An 18,694-nucleotide genomic window follows, 5' to 3' on the forward strand; every position below is an offset into this window, starting at 1 on the left:
TTGGAATATGTGATCTTTTGGTGTCCAATTTCTTGAGTTCTTTGTATATTTTGGAGATCAGACCTCCGTCTGATGTGGGGTTAGTGAAGATCTTTTCCCATTCTGTGGGCTGTCGTTTTGTCTTGTTGACCATGTTCTTTGCTCTACAGAAGCGTCTCAGTTTCAGGAGGTCCCCTTTATTAATTGTTTCTCTCAGTGTCTGTGCTGCTGGCACCCCTTAATTATTATCTGTTATTTTCTGATGCAAATATGGTTGACTGCATCATGTGAGATAAATCTTGTTTGTTCGTTATCACTAAACTATTCAACTCACTTTAATGAATTTGTGTTCATTTGTCCACTTGTTTAGGGAATCAAGTTTAAACTTTTGTTTTTTTTTAAAGCCAAGGAATCAACTTTAGCTTTATTGCTATAAAATTCTTTTTTTAAAAAAAATTATTTAGTATGTATATATCATTCTGCTTGCATGTATGTCTGAAGGCCAGAAGAGGGCACCAGATCTCAAGATAGATGGTTGTGAGCCACCTTGTGGTTGCTGGGAATTGAACTCAGGACCTTTGGAAGCCAGTATTCTAAAGTGATGAGCCATCTCTCCAGCCATTGCTATAAAATTCTAAGGACCCGTTCTGTGATTCACCCGTGGAAGCTTTCCAAAGCTCCAAGCAGCATTACTCTCTGCCATTGACACCTCAAATAAATTAATTGAGCCTGCTAGATCTTGTGATCCAAGCGGCCCAACAGCCCATATACCTGTTGAAAAGCCATTTTCTGGTCTAGACTGTACTCAAAACTAACAGCTTTCCAACTTATTTGCCGTATGGGTTAGAGTAACAACCTAGTGAGAAATGTATTTCCTCCAGAACACAAATAGGCCTACCAAGCCTTGTGCTTCTTTCTTCACCTTAGAAAGGATGTCTCTGTGAGTCTTATACCACTAAGTTTCTAGACATTTTACTGAGCTAGAAGGTTCTTGAGCTTCAATTGTATTTATTTATCATCTTCTTATGTGCATATTCTTTATCAACAAGTCCAGACTGGTTGCTGTTTCCTGTTTGCTTTATCAAATCATTATGCTGTCATGAGTTTAATGGAGCAGTATAATACCTTGCAGCAGAGGCAAGCAATCAAGGTCCATTCAAATTGTTATGGCATAGGAATAGACAGTTGATAGATTATTGAAGTAGAACTATAAAGATGTACTTGCCAGGTGAAATCATATTACTTTTGAGAGTCTTTATGGACAAGAATGATGATAAAAGTATTTGCACGATCAATAGCTGCATACATGGTACTAGGAGAGGGGTAACTCTGCTTAAGCAAGGAAACCATGCCCTTGTTCAGCAGCTGTTTGGAGTCAGAGCTTGATTAAATTTGCAATAGCCAGTGATTATTTTTCATGATATATCCATCTTTTGGGCAGGCTTAATAGAGAGATAAAGGGATATACAGTGGAAACTACCATCCTTGCATCTCTTAAGACCCTAATGATAGAGTAATCATTTTCAGAGATGTGAAAATGCTTTTGGTTCACTGTTTTACCTGGTATAGGCAGATTAGTGACTTCTATTAAGCCTTTCCAAACCATAATGTTCCTCACTCCACATATCAGGGAATGAATGTGAAAATTCATCTTCTGACTTCTAAGTATATCTATTCTAATTATGCATTCTGGGAATGGGGAAATATACTCAGGGTGAGTTCAGGAACCCATTGGACTGCTATCATTTAGAATTTGGCTAAAACTTCACTGATCACCTGACCTTCATAAAACTCCCACTTCAACTGGAGGTCTACAATGGTGTTGGTGTCTCCAAGAATTAATTCAGTGTCTTGTAGGCCCTAAATGATTTGATTATTTCATTTTCTACAGTGTACTGTTACCCTAGAAGAAAGTCATAAATTCCTTTGGAGGGGGGATGGGAGAAAGAATCACTAGTAGTTTTTCTTTTTTTGGGGGGGTTGCAGTTAGGTTCTCCCTCAAGTAGAATCAGCCTCTACATTATTTGAGGGGTTTTGTTTCTAAATTGATTCAAGCCTAAAAATTGCTTGAAGGTCCATGACTCTTTGTTTCTGTGATCCAAGGTAGCTTTGGTTCATTTGTTCAGGATTTTTTCTGCTTTTACAGATTGAGCAAGAATTTATTAGGCTTCCTATTTACTTCACTTCTAGAAACACCATAGTTATTAATAATTGACTAGGTAGTGCCAAAGATCTATACAAGTCAGGCCATTGTGAACATTGCTTTGTCTGTAATATTCATTACATTAAAAATGTTTACCTTAAAAAATGATAAAAAGGGTTGAAGGGAAGGGAAGAGGCAGGAAGGGGAGCAGAGAAAAATGTAGAGCTCAATAAAAATCAATAAAAAAGAAAAAATGTTTACCTTACCTTTGTTGACTCAGTGTTCCCATTTGGTATTTGCTGTTCCAGGATCTAATCCCATGTCTTTTAAATTATGCAGTTGGGCAGCTGTGACTCCCAGTGTAACGTTGGGTATCCAGGGAAGAACAGTGATAGAGTTCTTCAAATGTGCTGGTGTTCCTCTCACAATTATGCTCTTGAGGGCATATTTTCTGGATTCTACAGAGCTTTAAATTTCTGTTCTAAGACTTTATTATGTGTTTATGTGTTGTATTTTCATTTTCCTTCCTGATTTCTTCTGTTGTTTAATTTACATTAGTTTTTCGCTGTGCTGGGGTTTCTTTTGCTGTTGTTCTGTAGCAGTAGTCCAAAATCTGTGGATTGTGACCCCTTTGGGGAGTCACATATCAGATATCCTGCATAAACATATGTTTACATTACAATTTATAACAGTGGTAAAATTGCAGTTATGAAGTTGAAATGATATAATTTTATAGATGGGGTCACAACAACACGAGGAATTGTATTAAAGGGTTGCAGCATTAGGAAGGTTGGGAACCACTTATCTGTAATCTTATTTCATTATATTAGATAGACTACAAATAGCTGTTTCACTGTATCTGTTAAGATTTTCTTTGTTTCTTAACAACCGACCTATTTTGAGAAAGTTCCATAGACTTCTGAGAAAAACAAAATGTATTCTGCAGTTTTTGGGTAGAATGTTCTGTAGATGTTGTTAGACACTGGTGTATGACAAGTTAATCTCTAAAATTGGCAGAATAAACCTAACATATCTATCTATCTATCTATCTATCTATCTATCTATCTATCTATCATCTATCTATCTATCATCTATCTATCTATCTATCTATCTATCTATCTATCTATCTATCTATCTATCTATCTATCATCTATCAATCAATTTATCATCTATATTAACCTGTCATCTCTATTAATCAATCAATCAGTCTATCACTCTATCACCTGTCTATATTAACCTGTCATCTATATTAATCTATCTATCTATCTATCTATCTATCTATCTATCTATCTATGAATTCATCTGGGATTTATTAGGGTACCTTAATCATTAGGTGGTCCTCCTAGTCCAACAGTGGCTGTCTTCTGACAACAATGGCTCTCTTCCAATAGTTGGTCAGTCCTTGAGGCTCAGTGTTTTAGCTGGTCTTCAGTATATGTCAGGATACCAAAGAAGTAGGTTTTAATACCAGTGAAGTAATGAATTTGTCAGCAAGAATGAGGGAAATCAGGCAAACCCCCAAAACTTCCTTTTTCCATGTCCTTTTTTCTCCCCCTTAAAGATCCCAGCAGAAGGTGTGTCCCCGATTTAGGGCAAGTCTTCTGACCGCATATGATTTGGATTTAAGGTCTTTCCACTTCAAAGGATCCAATTAAGAAAAATCCTTCACAGGGGTGCCCAGCTGCTTAAATTTTAGTTAAGCTGATAGATGTTGTCAGGTTGATAACCAAGAATAGTCATCACATGGCATCATTAAAATATTTCTTTGTTTACTTTTTGTCATGATGATCTGTCAGTTGGTGAGAGTAGGATATTGAAGTCACCCTGAACTACTCTGCTGGGATTAGTCTGTGACTTTACATCCAGTAATAGAAGTTTTATAAAATTGGGTTAACTTTGGGGGCATACATATATCATTAGGATTGCAATATCCTCATGATGGAGTAGTCTGTTGATTAGTATGAAATGATATTCCTTATCTTTTCTTATCTAGTTTTGGTTTGAAATCTATTTTGTCAGATATCATGACAGGGACACATGCTTATTTCCTGGGTCCATTTGCTTCAAGTGCCCTTTCCTCTACTTCCAGCTGTAGGTAGTGCCTATTTTATGTTGAGAGGTGCATTCCTCAGAGACAACAAATAATTGATTTCTGATTTTTTTATTCAATATATACTCTGTGTCTTTTGATTGATCAATTAAGACCACTAGTATTCATAGTTCCTGACAGTTGTGCATTGATTACTGTTGTTTTGTTGTTTTTTTTTTTTTTTAGTGTTTATTTCCTCTTCCTCTCTTGTTTAATTGTTATCTCACATGACTTATTCTTCTCTGTGGTCTCATGGATGAATTTGCTTTCCTCTTCAGTTTTTGAAGCATTCTATCATGTATATCCTGTAGTGCTGGCTTAGTGGTCATAAATTCCTATAGTCTATTTTTATCATGGAAAGCTTTTATTTTTCTTTCAATTATGACAGAGAGGCTTTCTGGGCACAGCATAGCAGTCTGGGTCAGTGGTTTCTTCTTTCAGTAGTTAAAAAAATAACATTCCAAGTCCTTCTGGCTTAAATTGTCAATTGAATTATCTGGTATTCTCACCAGTCTGCCTTTATTTGTGACTCAGTCCATCTGTGTTGCTGTTTTCAATATACTTTCTTTGTTCTGTCTGTTTAGTGTTTTGATTGTATTATAGTTAGTGGGAGTTCTTTTCTAGTCTTTCCTTCCTGTTGTCTTAATTGCCTCCTGTATATCTGGATAGGCATCTCTTTTTCTAACTCTGGGATATTTTGTTATGATTCTTAATATTTTTCTTTTTCTTTAGATCTAATTTTTTCTTCTTTTTCTATGGCCACTATCCATGGGTTTGGTGTTTTCATATTATGTATATCTTGGAATACCCACTAATGCTCTCTTTTTATTTTCTCTTCATCCTTATTGGTTTGTCAGTTCTTCTACCTTGCTTTAAGCTCATATAGCCTGTCCCTTCCTAATCCATTGTGTTCCTGAGACTTCCAATAGATTTTTTTTATTTGACATACTATCTTTTTTTTTTTAAATTCTAGTATTGTAGATTTGTTTTCTTCAGGGTTTCTATCTTTTTTGAATTTCTCTTTTACATCCTGTATCACTTTCCTTATTTCGTCAATATGTTTGTTCCTTTAAATATACATACACTATTTTCTTTTTTAGGGATTTCATCTAACTTCCTCTCACTAGGTGATATTGTTATACAGTTCTAATACAGTTACTAATACTATTTTTTGGCAGAGGAACATGGTCTTGGGTTTTTGTGCTTCTCATGTTAGAATTTCTTTGTGTTGGGATTTCTTTGCTTTGGTTTATTACATTTTAGCTATATTCTTTAAGTTGGAGTGTTTTCATCCCCTACTCAACTATAGGCTATGCATTTTAGAAGACTAGGCACATGATTCTTGAACCTTCTATACTCTCTGTTCCCCCAGACCCAACTCTCAGGGTTACCCTAGCACTGCAGCAGATCATCTACCCCAACTTCCTCTTCCCCATAGCCTCCGACACCACCAATTATTCTCTATGAACACACCAACCAAGCTAGCCAGTAGAACAGGCAACCACAGCCAAAACAGTTTTGAAAATCCAGAGAGGAAGCAGAAATCAAGGAACAAAAACTCACCCAACAAAGACAAACCCAGAAATCAGCATCTAGACCTATAATCACTCCAAACCCAGATGCCTAGACACCAATATAAGATTCCTAGACACCAGCATAAGAACACAATCTATAACAGCCAGAGCAACATGACTCCATCAGGGCTCAGCTATACTACCACAGTAGGCCCTGAATATTCCAACATAAATGAAACATAAGAAAAAGACCTTAAGCCGGGCGGTGGTGGCACACGCCTTTAATCCCAGCACTTGGGAGGCAGAGGCAGGCGGATCTCTTTGAGTTCAAGGCCAGCCTGGTCTACTAGAGCTAGTTCCAGGACAGGAACCAAAAAAGCTACAGAGAAACCCTGTCTCGAAAAAAATCGAAAAAAAAAAAAGAAAAAGAAAAAGATCTTAAAACCAATTTTATGAACATGGTAGAGGTCCTTAAAAAGGAAATGAATAAATTCCTTAAAGCCAGGAAAACACAAACAAACAACTGGCAGAAATGAATGAATCTCTCAAAGAAAGTCAGGAAAACACAAACAATTAGAGGAATTAAAGGAAGCCAAGAAAAAAGGAACAGTTGAAGGAAACAACCGTTCAAGACCTGAAATGCAAGTAGAAGCAGTAAAGAAAATACAAACTGAGGAAATTGTAGAAGTGAAAAACTTAGGGATGTGGACAAGAACTACAGAGGAAAGCTTCACCAACAGAATATAAGAGATGGAAGAGAGAACCTCAGACACTGAAGATAGAACAGAAGAAATGGATACAAAAGTTAAAGAAAACATTAAAGAAAAATTGCTGACATAAAACATCCAGGAAATCTGAGACAGCATGAAAAGACCAAATCTAAGAATAATAGGAACAGAGGAAGAAGAATTTCAGCTCAAGGCCCAGAAATATTTTAACGAAATAATAGAAGAAACATTTCCTGACTTAAAGAAGGAAATAGAAGGCGTCATTGAAAGTCTCCCAATCAAAAACACAAAACAAAACAAAACAAACAAACAAAAAAACCCCAAAAACCCAGAGCCAATTTTAGAGCAGAACTCTGCAAGACTTTCAAAGAAAAATGAGCCAGGCAGTGGTGGCGCATACCTTTAATCCCAGCACTCAGGAGGCAGAGGCAGGCAGATCTCTGTGAGTTCGAGGCCAGCCTGGTCTACAAGAGCTAGTTCCAGGATAGAAACCAAAAGCTACAGAGAAACCCTGTCTCGAAAAATAAAAAAAAAAAGAAAAGAAAAAGAAAAATGAATACCAATGCATTTCAAATTATTTATCAAAATAGAAACAGAAAGAACATTGCCCAATTCATTTTATAAGGCTGCAGTTACCCTGATACTCAAATCATATAAAAATAAAGAGAATTATAGACCAATTTCCTTTATGAACATAGATGTAAATATACTCAATAAAATACTTGTAAACCAAATCCAAAAACATATCAAAAAAGATCATCAATCATGATCAAGTGGGCTTAATTCCAGAGATGCAGGGATGGTGCAAAATATGAAAATCAGTTGAAGTAGTCTGCCATAGAAATTAACTGAAAGAAAAAAAATATAGTTATCTCATTAGATGTGGAAAAAGCTTTTCGAAAAATCTAACACCCTTCATGATAAAAGTCTTGGAGAGATTAGGGACACAAGGGACACACCAAAACATAATAAAGGAAATTTACAGTAATCCTATGGCTAAGATTAAATTAAATGGAGAGAAACTCAAAGCAATTACACTAAAATCAGGAACAGGAGAAGGTTGTCTACCCTCTCCATAGCTTTTCAATATAGCACTTGAAGTCTTAGCTAGAACATTAAGACAACTGAAGAAGATCAAGGGGATACACAATGGAAGGAAAAAAGTCAAAATATTTTTATTTGCAGATGACATGATAGTATACCTAAGTGACCCTATAAATTCTAACAGGGAACTCCTGTTAACAGCTGATAAGCACTTTCAGTCAAACGGCTGGATACGAGATTAACTAAAATCCATAACCTTTCTATATACAAATGATAAACTGACTGGGAAAAAAATCACAGAAACAACACCTTTCACAATAGCTTCAAATAACATAAAATATCTTAGGTAACACTAACCAAACACAAAATGATTTGTATGATAAAAACTCCAAGCCTTTGAAAAAAGAAATTGAAAAAGATATCATAAGATGGAAAGATCTCTCATGCTCATAGATTTGTAGGATTGACATAGTATGTATGATCATCCTACCAAAAACAATCTACGGATTCAATGAAATCCCCATTAAAATTCCAACATAATTTTTCACAGACCTTGAAAGGGTAATTCTCACTCAGCTTCATATGGAAATCCGAAAAACCCAGGATACCTAGAACAATCCCGAGCAATAAAAGAACTGCAGGAGATTTCACCATTCTGGATATCAAGTTATGTTGTTTTTCTGTCAGCTAGTGTCTACACCTGACTCTACTGATATTTTAACTACCTTCTGCACTCTGTGGCCCCTCAGCAACCAGAAGCTCAGACTATGTCAAGGTAGGATTTCCTGTCCCACTGACGCTGCCCCGGCTGCAGCAAACGAATGTAGGTTTTAACTAAGTGTCTATTGTTTTATTTACCAATAAAGACTCGGGAGTCAGACATTGGAGTGAAAGCCTACTAGATTAGAGAAGCTGAGAAGCAGCCAGCTGACCCTCCTTTTTGTCTGAAGACCCAGCAAGAGAAGCATCTCTCCACTCATCCCAAGCCAAAAAGACAGTGAATTTCTAAGTCCCTCTCTATTCCTTCCTGTGCACCTCTTTATCCACATTCTTGGCTCCTTCTTCCTTGTTATGGTTAATTCCTGTCAACTAGTTGCTGGATTCATCCCCTGATCCAAGACAGGATTAAAAGAGTCTCAGAGTTTCACAGTGTGATTAAATAAATATTCTACCATAAATGTGGAGACCCAAAAATGTGAGCCTATTCCATCTTGTCTGAAAGTCAGAGAGATTGAGCTTATATTTGCCTTTGACCTCTCAAAATTGTTAACAACAGACATGGCTACAGATGAGAGATTCTGGCCTACAGTGTGGTTAATTAGTATTTTCGGTATTGAAGTAGATCCCCTCCACCTGGACCAAAGGTAGGAGAATTCAAGTCTATTCCTTATGTCATGCTAATGAAGTCTGTTGTCCCCCGCTTTTCTTTTAGAGTAAAGTATGTGTGTGTAAAAGGCTAAACGAGGTAAATTCAGTATTCACTGAATGTCCCTCCTGATGCTGTCCTATATTTCTGTCTCTTATTTTTCCTATATTATGTTCCTTTTGCCTAATAATTCTAATCCTCGCGCTCCTTCCCTGGAACATACAAGTTATGTCGAAACTAGCTTTCGACAAACAAAGCTATACCATAGAGCTATAGTAATAATGTGGTATTGGCATGAAGCAGATATGCTGATTAATAGAATCAAATTGAGACTCAGATATAAATTCATATTCATATAGACAACTGATTTTTGGTAAAGAAACCAGAAAAACACACTGGAAAAAAAAAACTTCAGTGAATGGTGCTGATCAAACTGGGCATCTGCATGCAGAAGACTGTGAATGGTTTCATACTTATCTCTTGCACAAAACTCAACTCCAAGTGAATCACAGATCTCAACATAAAACCAGATACACTCAACCTGATATGGAAAAAGTGGAGAATAACCTTGAATGCATTGGCACAGGAGACTTTCTGAATGGCATATCAATAGTGCAGGCACTAAAATCAACAGCTAATAAATGGGACTTCATGATATTGAAAAGCTCCTATAAGGTAAAGGACACAGTCATTCTGAAAAGGTGGGAAGATATAGAATGGGAAAAGATTTTTACCAATTCCACATCAGCTAAAGGACTAAGAAACTAGATACCAAAACAACAACAACAGCAACAAATCCTAAATAATCCTATTAAAAATGGAGTACAGATCTAAACAGAGAATTCTCAATAAAGGAAACTCAAATGGCAGAGAAATACTGAAAGAACATGAGCATCCTTAGTCATCAGGGAAATGCAAATTAAACTACTTTGAGATTCCATTTTCCACCTCTCAGAATGGCTAAGACCAATAAACAAGTGACAGCTTGTAGTAGTATATTATTTGTGTTTTAAGAAATAAATCTTGCCTGAAGATCAGAGGACAAAGCAGCGATACTAGTCAGTCATACAGGTGAGTACTGACACACACCTTCAATGTGAGGGTTTGGGAGACAGAGGCAGACGAGTATCTGTTAGTTCAAGGCCACCCTGAGTTACTCAATGTTGAATCTGTCTAAAAGAGAAACAGAGCTCACACAAAGGTGATCCCAGCACTTGGGATCACATGCCTTTAATCCCAGCACTAGGGAGTTGGAGATAGGAGCTATATGACTGGGTGGTGAGAGGAATATAAGGAGAAAGAGACAGGAACTCAGTGTGGAGTGTGAGGTGTGGAGTCTTCAGGATTTGTGGAGACAGGATCTCACCCATTTGTGGTCTGAGGGAGGGGTAAGAGCCAGTGGCTGGCTGTTTGGCTTTTTTGATCTTCAGGTTGAACCTCAATATCTGTCTCTGGGTTTTTATTATTTGTGTCTGCTGGTGATGATGTGGACATGAGGGGAACACTCATCCGCTATTGGTGAGAGTGCAAACTTGTACAGCTACTTTGGAAATCAATATGGTGATTCTTCATGGGTGAACTGGGTGTGTGGAGGGAAGGGGGAGTGGGTGGGATCAAGTTGAGGGGGAAGGGATGGAGGAAGAGAATGTAAGGAATGTCGGCTGGAGTTGAGGGAGACAGTTGGGGAGTGGTGTGGAAATCTAGTGCAGTGGAAACTTCCTGGAATCTATGAGGGTAACCCTAGTTAGGACTTCTAGTAATAGAGGATATAAAGTCTGAACTGCCTATCTCTTGTAGCCAGGCAAGGCTTCCAGTGGTGGGACTGGATTTTATTTTATTTTACTCAGTTGAGTTATTGGCCAATGGGCAATGGGGTCCCATGGAGATCCTTAAACAACACAGGCTGATGCTAGGACAGAGGGTTGCTCTCAGAAAACTAACAGTGGGGCCTCATTGCTGAGGACTGTATCCACATAGCTCATTGAATGTGGAGCAGTTTGAATGGTACCTACATGGAGCCTTCACTCTTACATTGCCTGGATGTCCAGGAACTGGAGACCAGATAATATAGAAACCTAGGGTATAATGAAACACAGTCATTGAAATTATCCCTAATGACATTCTGCTATACTCATTCATCGGCTCCTTGTCTGGTTATCATCACAGAGGCTTCCTCCAGCAGTGGATGGGATGGGTGCAGACTCACAACCATATTATTCAGAGACAGAGTTTAAATTCTCTAATTTGGGGGAGGTCTCTATATAGTCTTCTGCTTGGAGCTCAGAGACCACCACTAAAGAGTGGGAGGAATGACTGTAGGAGTCGGAGGGGATGGAGGATATCAGGAGAATATGGCTCACTGAACCAATTAAGCAGGGCTCATAAGGACTCACAGACACTGAAGTGGCAAGCACAGGGCTTGCATGGGTCAGCACCAAAGCCTCTACCTATCTGTTATGGTTGTTAGTTTGGTGTTTTTGTGGGACTCCTAATTGTGGGAGAAGGCCTGTCTCTGACTCTTTTGCCCATATTCGGGACTCTTTTCCTCCTATTGGGTTGCCTTGTCCAGCCTCAATATGAGGTCTTTTGTTTTGTTTTGTTTTGTTATTTTGTTTTTGTTTATAAGACAGGGTTTCTCTATGTAGCTTTGGAGCCTGTCCTGGAACTTGCTTTGTAGATCAAGCTGGCCTCAAACTCACAAAGATCTGCCTACCTCTGCCTCCTCAGTGCTGGGATTAAAGGCATACGCCACCACTGCCTGGCCAATATGAGATCTTTTACCTTGTCGTATTGTGTCTTGTTTTGTTGTGTTTGGTTATTGTCTCTTTGAGGCATGCCCTGAGATCTAGGGGGAGAGGACAGGTAGAGGGGAAGTTGTGAGGAGTAAATGGAGGAGAAACTGTGGTCAGGATGTATCGTATGAGAGGAGAATCTATTTTCGATTAAAAATGGCCAAACATTTCATTTATCTATCTATCTATCTATCTATCTATCTATCTATCTATCTATCTATCTATCAATCAATCTATCAGTCTATCTATCTATCTATCTATCTATCTATCTATCTATCTATCTATCTATCTATCATCTATCTATCATCCATCCATCTTTACCTATCTATTGTGTGTGGGCATGCAAGTGCCATGGAGTATATGTGGATGTCAGAGGAGCACTTGTGAGGGTCAGTTGTCTCCTTCCTGTAAACTCTGGAAATCAAACTCAAGTTGTTGGATATTTTTGGAGAAAGGATTCTGCCATAGGTTTTAAACAATTTTAATGATTATTGTTTATTATTTTATGTGTATTGGTGTCTTTCCTGTATGTTTGTATGCCCACCATATATATGAGCTGCCTGTAAAAGCCAGAAGAAAGTTTTAGAGTTCCCTGGGATTGTAGCTACAGATGATTGTGAACCACCATGTAGATGCTGGCAACTGAACCTGAATCTTCTAGAAGTGCAGCAGGGTAGAGAATAATCTTACCTGCTGACTTATCTCCTCTGCAACCTAATAGTGTTTTTAAAAAGTATTTAATGGAATTTGCATAATTGAACATTGTATTAGTTATTATGTAGTGCAAATTGCAACAAATATTAGCAGTATAGAAGCCTAGCTATACTTGATAGTTTTTCTTTCTTTCTTTTGTTCGTTAGTTCGTTTGTTCTTTCTTTAGTCCTTTCATTTCTTTTCTTTTTTTTTCTTACAATACCTGCAAGGGCTGCTTTGTTAGTAACAGATCAACAAATTTGAGAATTAGTTAAGATGTAACTAAAGTGTGTTTTGCATTTAATAGCAGTACTTTCCTTCCATTCTCCTAAGAACCATTTGGTAGAATCAGCAGCATTAAAAAAATGCCCTTGTGTGGAGGCTCATTTGGTGTGCTGGTTGGTTTTTATTGTCAACTTGACACAACCTGGAGTCATCTAGGAAGAGAGAACCTCAACTGAGGAACTAATTGTCCAGATCAGATTGACCTATAGTTGTGCCTATGAGAGATTGTCTTGATTGACAACTGGAGTGGGAAGTCCTTCCATTTGTGGGTGGTACCATCCCTATGCAGGTGGGTCTGGGCTGTAGAAGAAAGTTATCAGGGCATGAACCCGAAAGTAGGTCCTCCATGGTTTCTGTTTCAGTTCCTGCCCTGACTTTCCTTAATAATAGATCGGATCTGGAAGTGTAAACCAAATAAACCCTATTCTCCACTAAGTCGATTTTACTCAGAGCATTTAATCATAGCAATAGAATAATACACCTGGAGTCTGCTGTAAAGCTCACCTATATAAGAGGCCTTTCAGCTTAACCTGAGATTTGGAAAGGATACCTGTATCCAATGATATATTCATTACACACATGCAACTTTTCTTTTTCTGCTATTATTTGGATTGGGTTGAATGTGGCATCAAGAATTCCTATTTCGGGGGGCTGGAGAGATGGCTCAGAGGTTAAGAGCACTGGCTGCTCTTCCAGAGGTCCTGAGTTCAATTCCCAGCAACCACATGGTGGCTCACAACCAACTGTACTGAGATCTGGCGCCCTCCTCTGGCGTGCGGGCATACATCGAGTTAGAATGTTGTATACATAATAAATAATAAATCTTAAAAAAAAAAAGAATTCCTATTTCGGAAGTTTAGTCCTCAGTATGACAATGTTGGGATATGGTGGGACAAGTAAGAGGCAGAATATAGTGGAAATGGAAGATGGTCATGATAGTATCTGTCCTCAAAATAAGTTAAGATGGTTCCCGTGGGATTCCAGTTCTCATTAGAATAATGAAACCCTGCTTTCTGTCCTCGTGTTTCACAGTGTGGTTGATCCCTCTTGCATATGCTTCATGCCCTGTAATGGTGTTCCCCACGAAGTCCTCACTGGGCCTCAGCTAATATTGGTGGTTTATCCTCAAACCTCTAAGATGCGAAGTAAATAAACCCCTGCTCGGGAGTAGTGTTATGATCCTCATGTTTCTTAATGTATTTTTCATATGTCTCCAGAAAGGTCATGAACTCATCTGGTGCTTTTATTTCTAGAACTTCAAAGGATGACATAATCTCCTTTTGAGATGTCTGCTAAGTTTCACTCCTTCAGTTGCTGAAAATCAAAACAAAATACAGCTCATGAAAGAAACTTAAAATTCTTTGGAAAACGCACTTGAAAGTATGAAGGCATTTCAGAATCATGTTCTAATGTATTAAACTGTATTGTAATTAGAAATAGTATAAAAGAAGAATAGACTATAATGATGATATATATTATATAATTGCATTTAGGGCTTTTTGGTAAAGGTTTTAAGAGATTTTTTTGAATCTATTTTATGTACTTATACTTTACTTTTACTTATTCTTCTGAGAATACATTTCGACAGACTATGTTCAGTAAATGTTTCTTACACTTGAAGGATACAGAATTTATTTAATAGCATACATTTACAAAAATATTATAACCATTATTTTCTTGATTGTGATAGTTCAAGTAATTGATCAAGATTTTATATTTGCATAAACATGCTTCATTTATCCTGGGATTATTTTGAGGACTCTTACAATGTGAGAATTTTATTAAAATGAAAGCATTATTATGTGGGAAAAGTTGTTGAAGGTTTGGAAGTTCCTCAAAAAAATCTAATTAATTTTTACCTCTTCCTTCAGCTTGCAGCCATCTGTGACGTGTTTGTGGAAAACTATGTCCCTGGCAAACTTTCTGAGATGGGCCTAGGGTATGAAGATATAGACAAGATTGCTCCTCACATCATCTACTGTTCCATCACAGGTATTTCAACCCCATGCTATCCTTAATGAGATTTTTTCTTCTATAAGAAACCTGCATTCCTTCTCCCAAAGCCACAGAGTCTGCTGAACAGAACTATTAAGGACCTAAATTGGACATTTTCATAGATTTATTGGCTATTCATATTTCTCTGAATTCCCAAATCCACAGTTGTACATAACTATAGTTAGGATCAAAGGGTTTTCTGGGCTTTCAGTTTTTATTGTGGAACTCTGAGTTTTCTTCCAACTCTCAAATTCTGTAGTTTTTTTAAAAAAATATTTATTATATGCAGTCAAATGCTCTACCACTGAGCTATACCCCCCATGACTATTTTATGTATATGAGTGACCTTTCTTCACGCTCACCAGAAGAGGGAATCAGATACCGTTACATTTTGTTGTGAACCACCATGTGGTTGCTGGGAATTGAACTCAGGACCTTTGGAAGAGCAGCCAGTGTTCTTTACCACTGAGTCATTTCTCCAATTCTCTGTCCTTTTTTTTTTTTTTTTTGACCCAGGGTCTCATGTAGGCCAGGCTGGCCCTGAACTTTCTATGTCGTAGTCAAGGATGATCTTGAATTCCTGATCCTCCTGTCTTCATTTTCTCAGTGCTAGGCTTACAAGTATGTGTGCTACCACAAATTATGAGATTTAATGAAGAAAAGGCCTTGGAGAAAGATTATATACCACAGTAGTTCTCAGCTAAGAGGAAAATGGATGGAACACATTCTTTAGTGGTAGTGTTAGGAGATTAGGGAGATATGGGGCAAGGCATTCTGGAGTAAAACCCCTCTCATCTGTCTCTATTTCCTTTCACTGCTACCTCCTGACGATCACTAGCATAATATCTAGACAGTGGCCTGAATTGCTAAGGGACCTGAGTCTACACAACTGTTTAATAGTAAATAGTTTTAAAATCCAAGCTTCTTACATTAAAAAATCTAAACGTTGTTAGACACCACAGAAGTGCAAATCAAGCCTGCATTGAGTTTCTGCCTCCCCCAGTCAGAATGGCTACCCTTTAAGGAAGCAGGCAACAAAACACTTTGGAGGGGGTGCAGGTAGGGGAGAAAAACTCATACATTTTTGGTGAGAATATAAATTTTTATGGCTCTTGTGGAAACTAATAAGGACAGCATCTCAAAAACCTAAAATAATGTATGATTATGCTATACCACTCCTGGGTCTATGCCAAAGTGGATTAAAGTCAGCATATGTTTGAGATATCTAATAGGGCATATTACTGCACTATTCCACAGTCTTAAGGAATCAGTGTAGTTTGACCAGCAACACATAAGCAAATAAAGAAAATGTAGTGTGCAGACATAATTAAGTTTTAATTAGCTATAAAGAAAGAAATCATGTTAGTTGTAGAAAAATGGATGGAACTGGAGGTCATTTTGTTAAACAAAATGAGACTCAGAAAGACAAATATTGCATATTTTCTCTTATATGTTGAATCTAGAGTTTTAAAAACATGAAGTCAAAAGAGAGGCCATTTGGAAAGAGGAATAAAGATAATCAGGATGGGGTAGGAGATTGTGCCATGGGTAAATATGATCCAAATATATACATAAATGAAAATCACATCATGAACTCCATTATTGTGTCAATTATTATATGATAAATCCCCTAGGCTTCTTGATTTAATATTAAGTGATTCATCACCTTCCACACCTCGCAGTCTTGGAAATGCTGTGATGAAACACCATGACCAGAACAACTTGGGAAGGAAAGGGTCTATTTCACCTTAGAGCTTGTATTTCAACATCCAGGTAAATCAGGGAAGGAACGTAAGGCAGGGACCTGGAAAGTAGAGGCCACAGAGGAGTCCTGCTTACTGGCTTGCTCCTCATGACTTGCTCAGTCTACTTTCTTATAGCACACAGGACCACGGTGGCACCGGCAACAGTAAGATGGGCCCTCCCACGTCAGTAATCAAGAAAACGCACCACAGGCTTGCCACGGGCCAAGCTGGTGGGAGCGTTTTTTTCAGCTGAGGTTCCCATTTCCCCATGACTTAGCTTGTGTCGCACTAACAGAAACCTGGCCAGCACAAGTGCTGACATACACTTGTAATGACAGGATGTTGAGCCCTCTACCTGAGATTTGTTTTGGCTGCTCTCTTTTGTTTATTGTTAAAAATATTGGAACCAGTAGAAGTCAGGAGCAAAGCAGCTATTCATAAAGTCTAGTCACCAAACCATTTGAAAGCAAAAGTCATCTACGAGTTGTGAGTTTGTGTGGGTATAAAGCAAGGCTCATTTCCTTTGTAGAAGTTTGTCATTCTTGCTAGATTTTTTCTTAATTGTTAAAAATAAGACTGATTATACTAGTCTAAGGTTGCCCATGTCACCATGGGGATTCTTGTCTTTCCTGACATTTCTCAGTGTTGCTACTGTGTTGTCAGTACTGCCCAAGTCCAGTTCTGCCCCGTTTGGAGTTGGCTGTATTACTGATGGGAGTAATGTTCAAATGCCTCGGATTTGCTTTAATGAAGCCCGACAGTTGTATAGTGGAAATTGTCCTAATCTGTAAAATCTGGCCTGCTGAACAAAAATGCTAAACTGATTTCAAAGGCGGAAAGGCTTGATTATTTTTATTTCAGTGGTCCTTATAATTTCATAGGAAGTGGAATGTGAACAGTAGGGGGCAGTGTTTAAAAAGCTATTGTCAACCAGCAATAACTTTTTGCAAAAACTGCAGTGCTCTTTGTGAACCTGGGTAGGGCAATTCTCTAATGGTACACATTTATATTTTGTAAATGTAAGATTTTTTAAAAAATATATTATTATTATTAATTTAAAAGAATTTAAAAAAATATTAACACTTAAATGATTAAAATCATTTGAAAAATGATCACTCTATACCTCTCTATAGTTGAAGACCTACAAAGGTACCTCTCTTAACAATGTAAAGTTGTGCCTTTGGGGCATGTTTTTAATAAAGTTTAGCAGATGAATTCTTTCCATCACACCTAAAAATATTTCTTTTCTTCTATTTGTCCGCTCCATTACCCTTTCCTTCTAGAAGGATAAACATGACAGTACTTGACAAGATGGAATTTTGGTGGGAATAGTGAATATTCTTTAGTAAAACTTCCTTTGGGGCAGGGAATTCAGGAATGGAGGTGGCTTGGGAAATGAAAATTTGATTTTGCTACTCTATCATTAGTATCTTCTTAATCTCCATTCTCTATAGATAGGATGAAGTTTTTCTTTCCTTCCTGCCTTCCTTCCTTCCTTCTTTCCTTCCTTTTTTTTTTTTTTTTCGAGACAGGGTTTCTCCGTAGCTTTTGGAGCCTGTCCTGGAACTAGCTCTTGTAGACCAGGCTGGCCTCGAACTCACAGAGATCCGCCTACTTCTGCCTCCCGAGTGTTGGGATTAAAGGCGTGGGCCACCACTACTGGGCATAGAATTCCTTTTGAGGAAAGGGTCTGGCAAGGGATGCTAAGGACTCAATTCAGAGAATATATCCGAGTGTTTAGACTTACTCTTTATTTTTAAGTAGAAAAGTTGTTGGAGCATGCCTTTAAAACATAAGGAGAGCATATATTAGAACAAAATGCTAAGACTAGAAAAGATAGTTTTTAATAAGAACTACATCATCGTATTTCCTTGTTACATATTAAGGCTTAATGAATGATGTGCGTGTGCTATGTCAGAAACAGATCACATTTGTGTCTTTATTCTGCATCAGATTTATCAAGTATCATAAATTTACAAGGTATGACAGTTTTGTTGGCAACGATTAGTTGAGCAGCCCATTCTGCTTGATAGATCTAGCTGAGCTAAATGCAAGTTATTTTAACACAATTTTATTTACTAGTATTATCTCTCAGATCAGAGTGTTCATTCCACATCACAGTGAATCTCTGTATATGTATATTATGGAATGATTTCAAAGGGCTAAAAAGGCCATAGCAGAATGAAAGGAATTTCAAAGAGGCCCTAGAGGCAGAACTGATAGAGATGGAAAGAATCTATGGGCTAACAAATTGATGCTGAGGATGTTGCTGCTGAGTCAGGCTGCAGGGCTCAAGCTGAGCTGCAGAATGAGGGATAGTG

The 18,694-nt window shown here is 37.8% G+C and overlaps 1 protein-coding gene across 1 annotated transcript in view; it reads left to right on the top strand.

Annotated features, from left to right (window-relative positions):
• Positions 1-18,694, top strand: part of Sugct (succinyl-CoA:glutarate-CoA transferase) — a 653,069-nt gene that overhangs the window by 26,154 nt on the left and 608,221 nt on the right. The window contains exon 7 of the mRNA XM_050142381.1: positions 14,505-14,625. Within this exon, the coding sequence (XP_049998338.1) occupies positions 14,505-14,625 (121 nt within the window). The remainder of the gene's footprint in view (positions 1-14,504; positions 14,626-18,694) is intronic.

The sequence above is a fragment of the Alexandromys fortis genome, unplaced genomic scaffold (genome assembly GCF_014885135.2).
Source record: "Alexandromys fortis isolate MF-2015 unplaced genomic scaffold, M_Fortis_MF-2015_v1.1 scaffold_5, whole genome shotgun sequence".
Taxonomy (NCBI): Eukaryota; Metazoa; Chordata; class Mammalia; order Rodentia; family Cricetidae; genus Alexandromys; species Alexandromys fortis.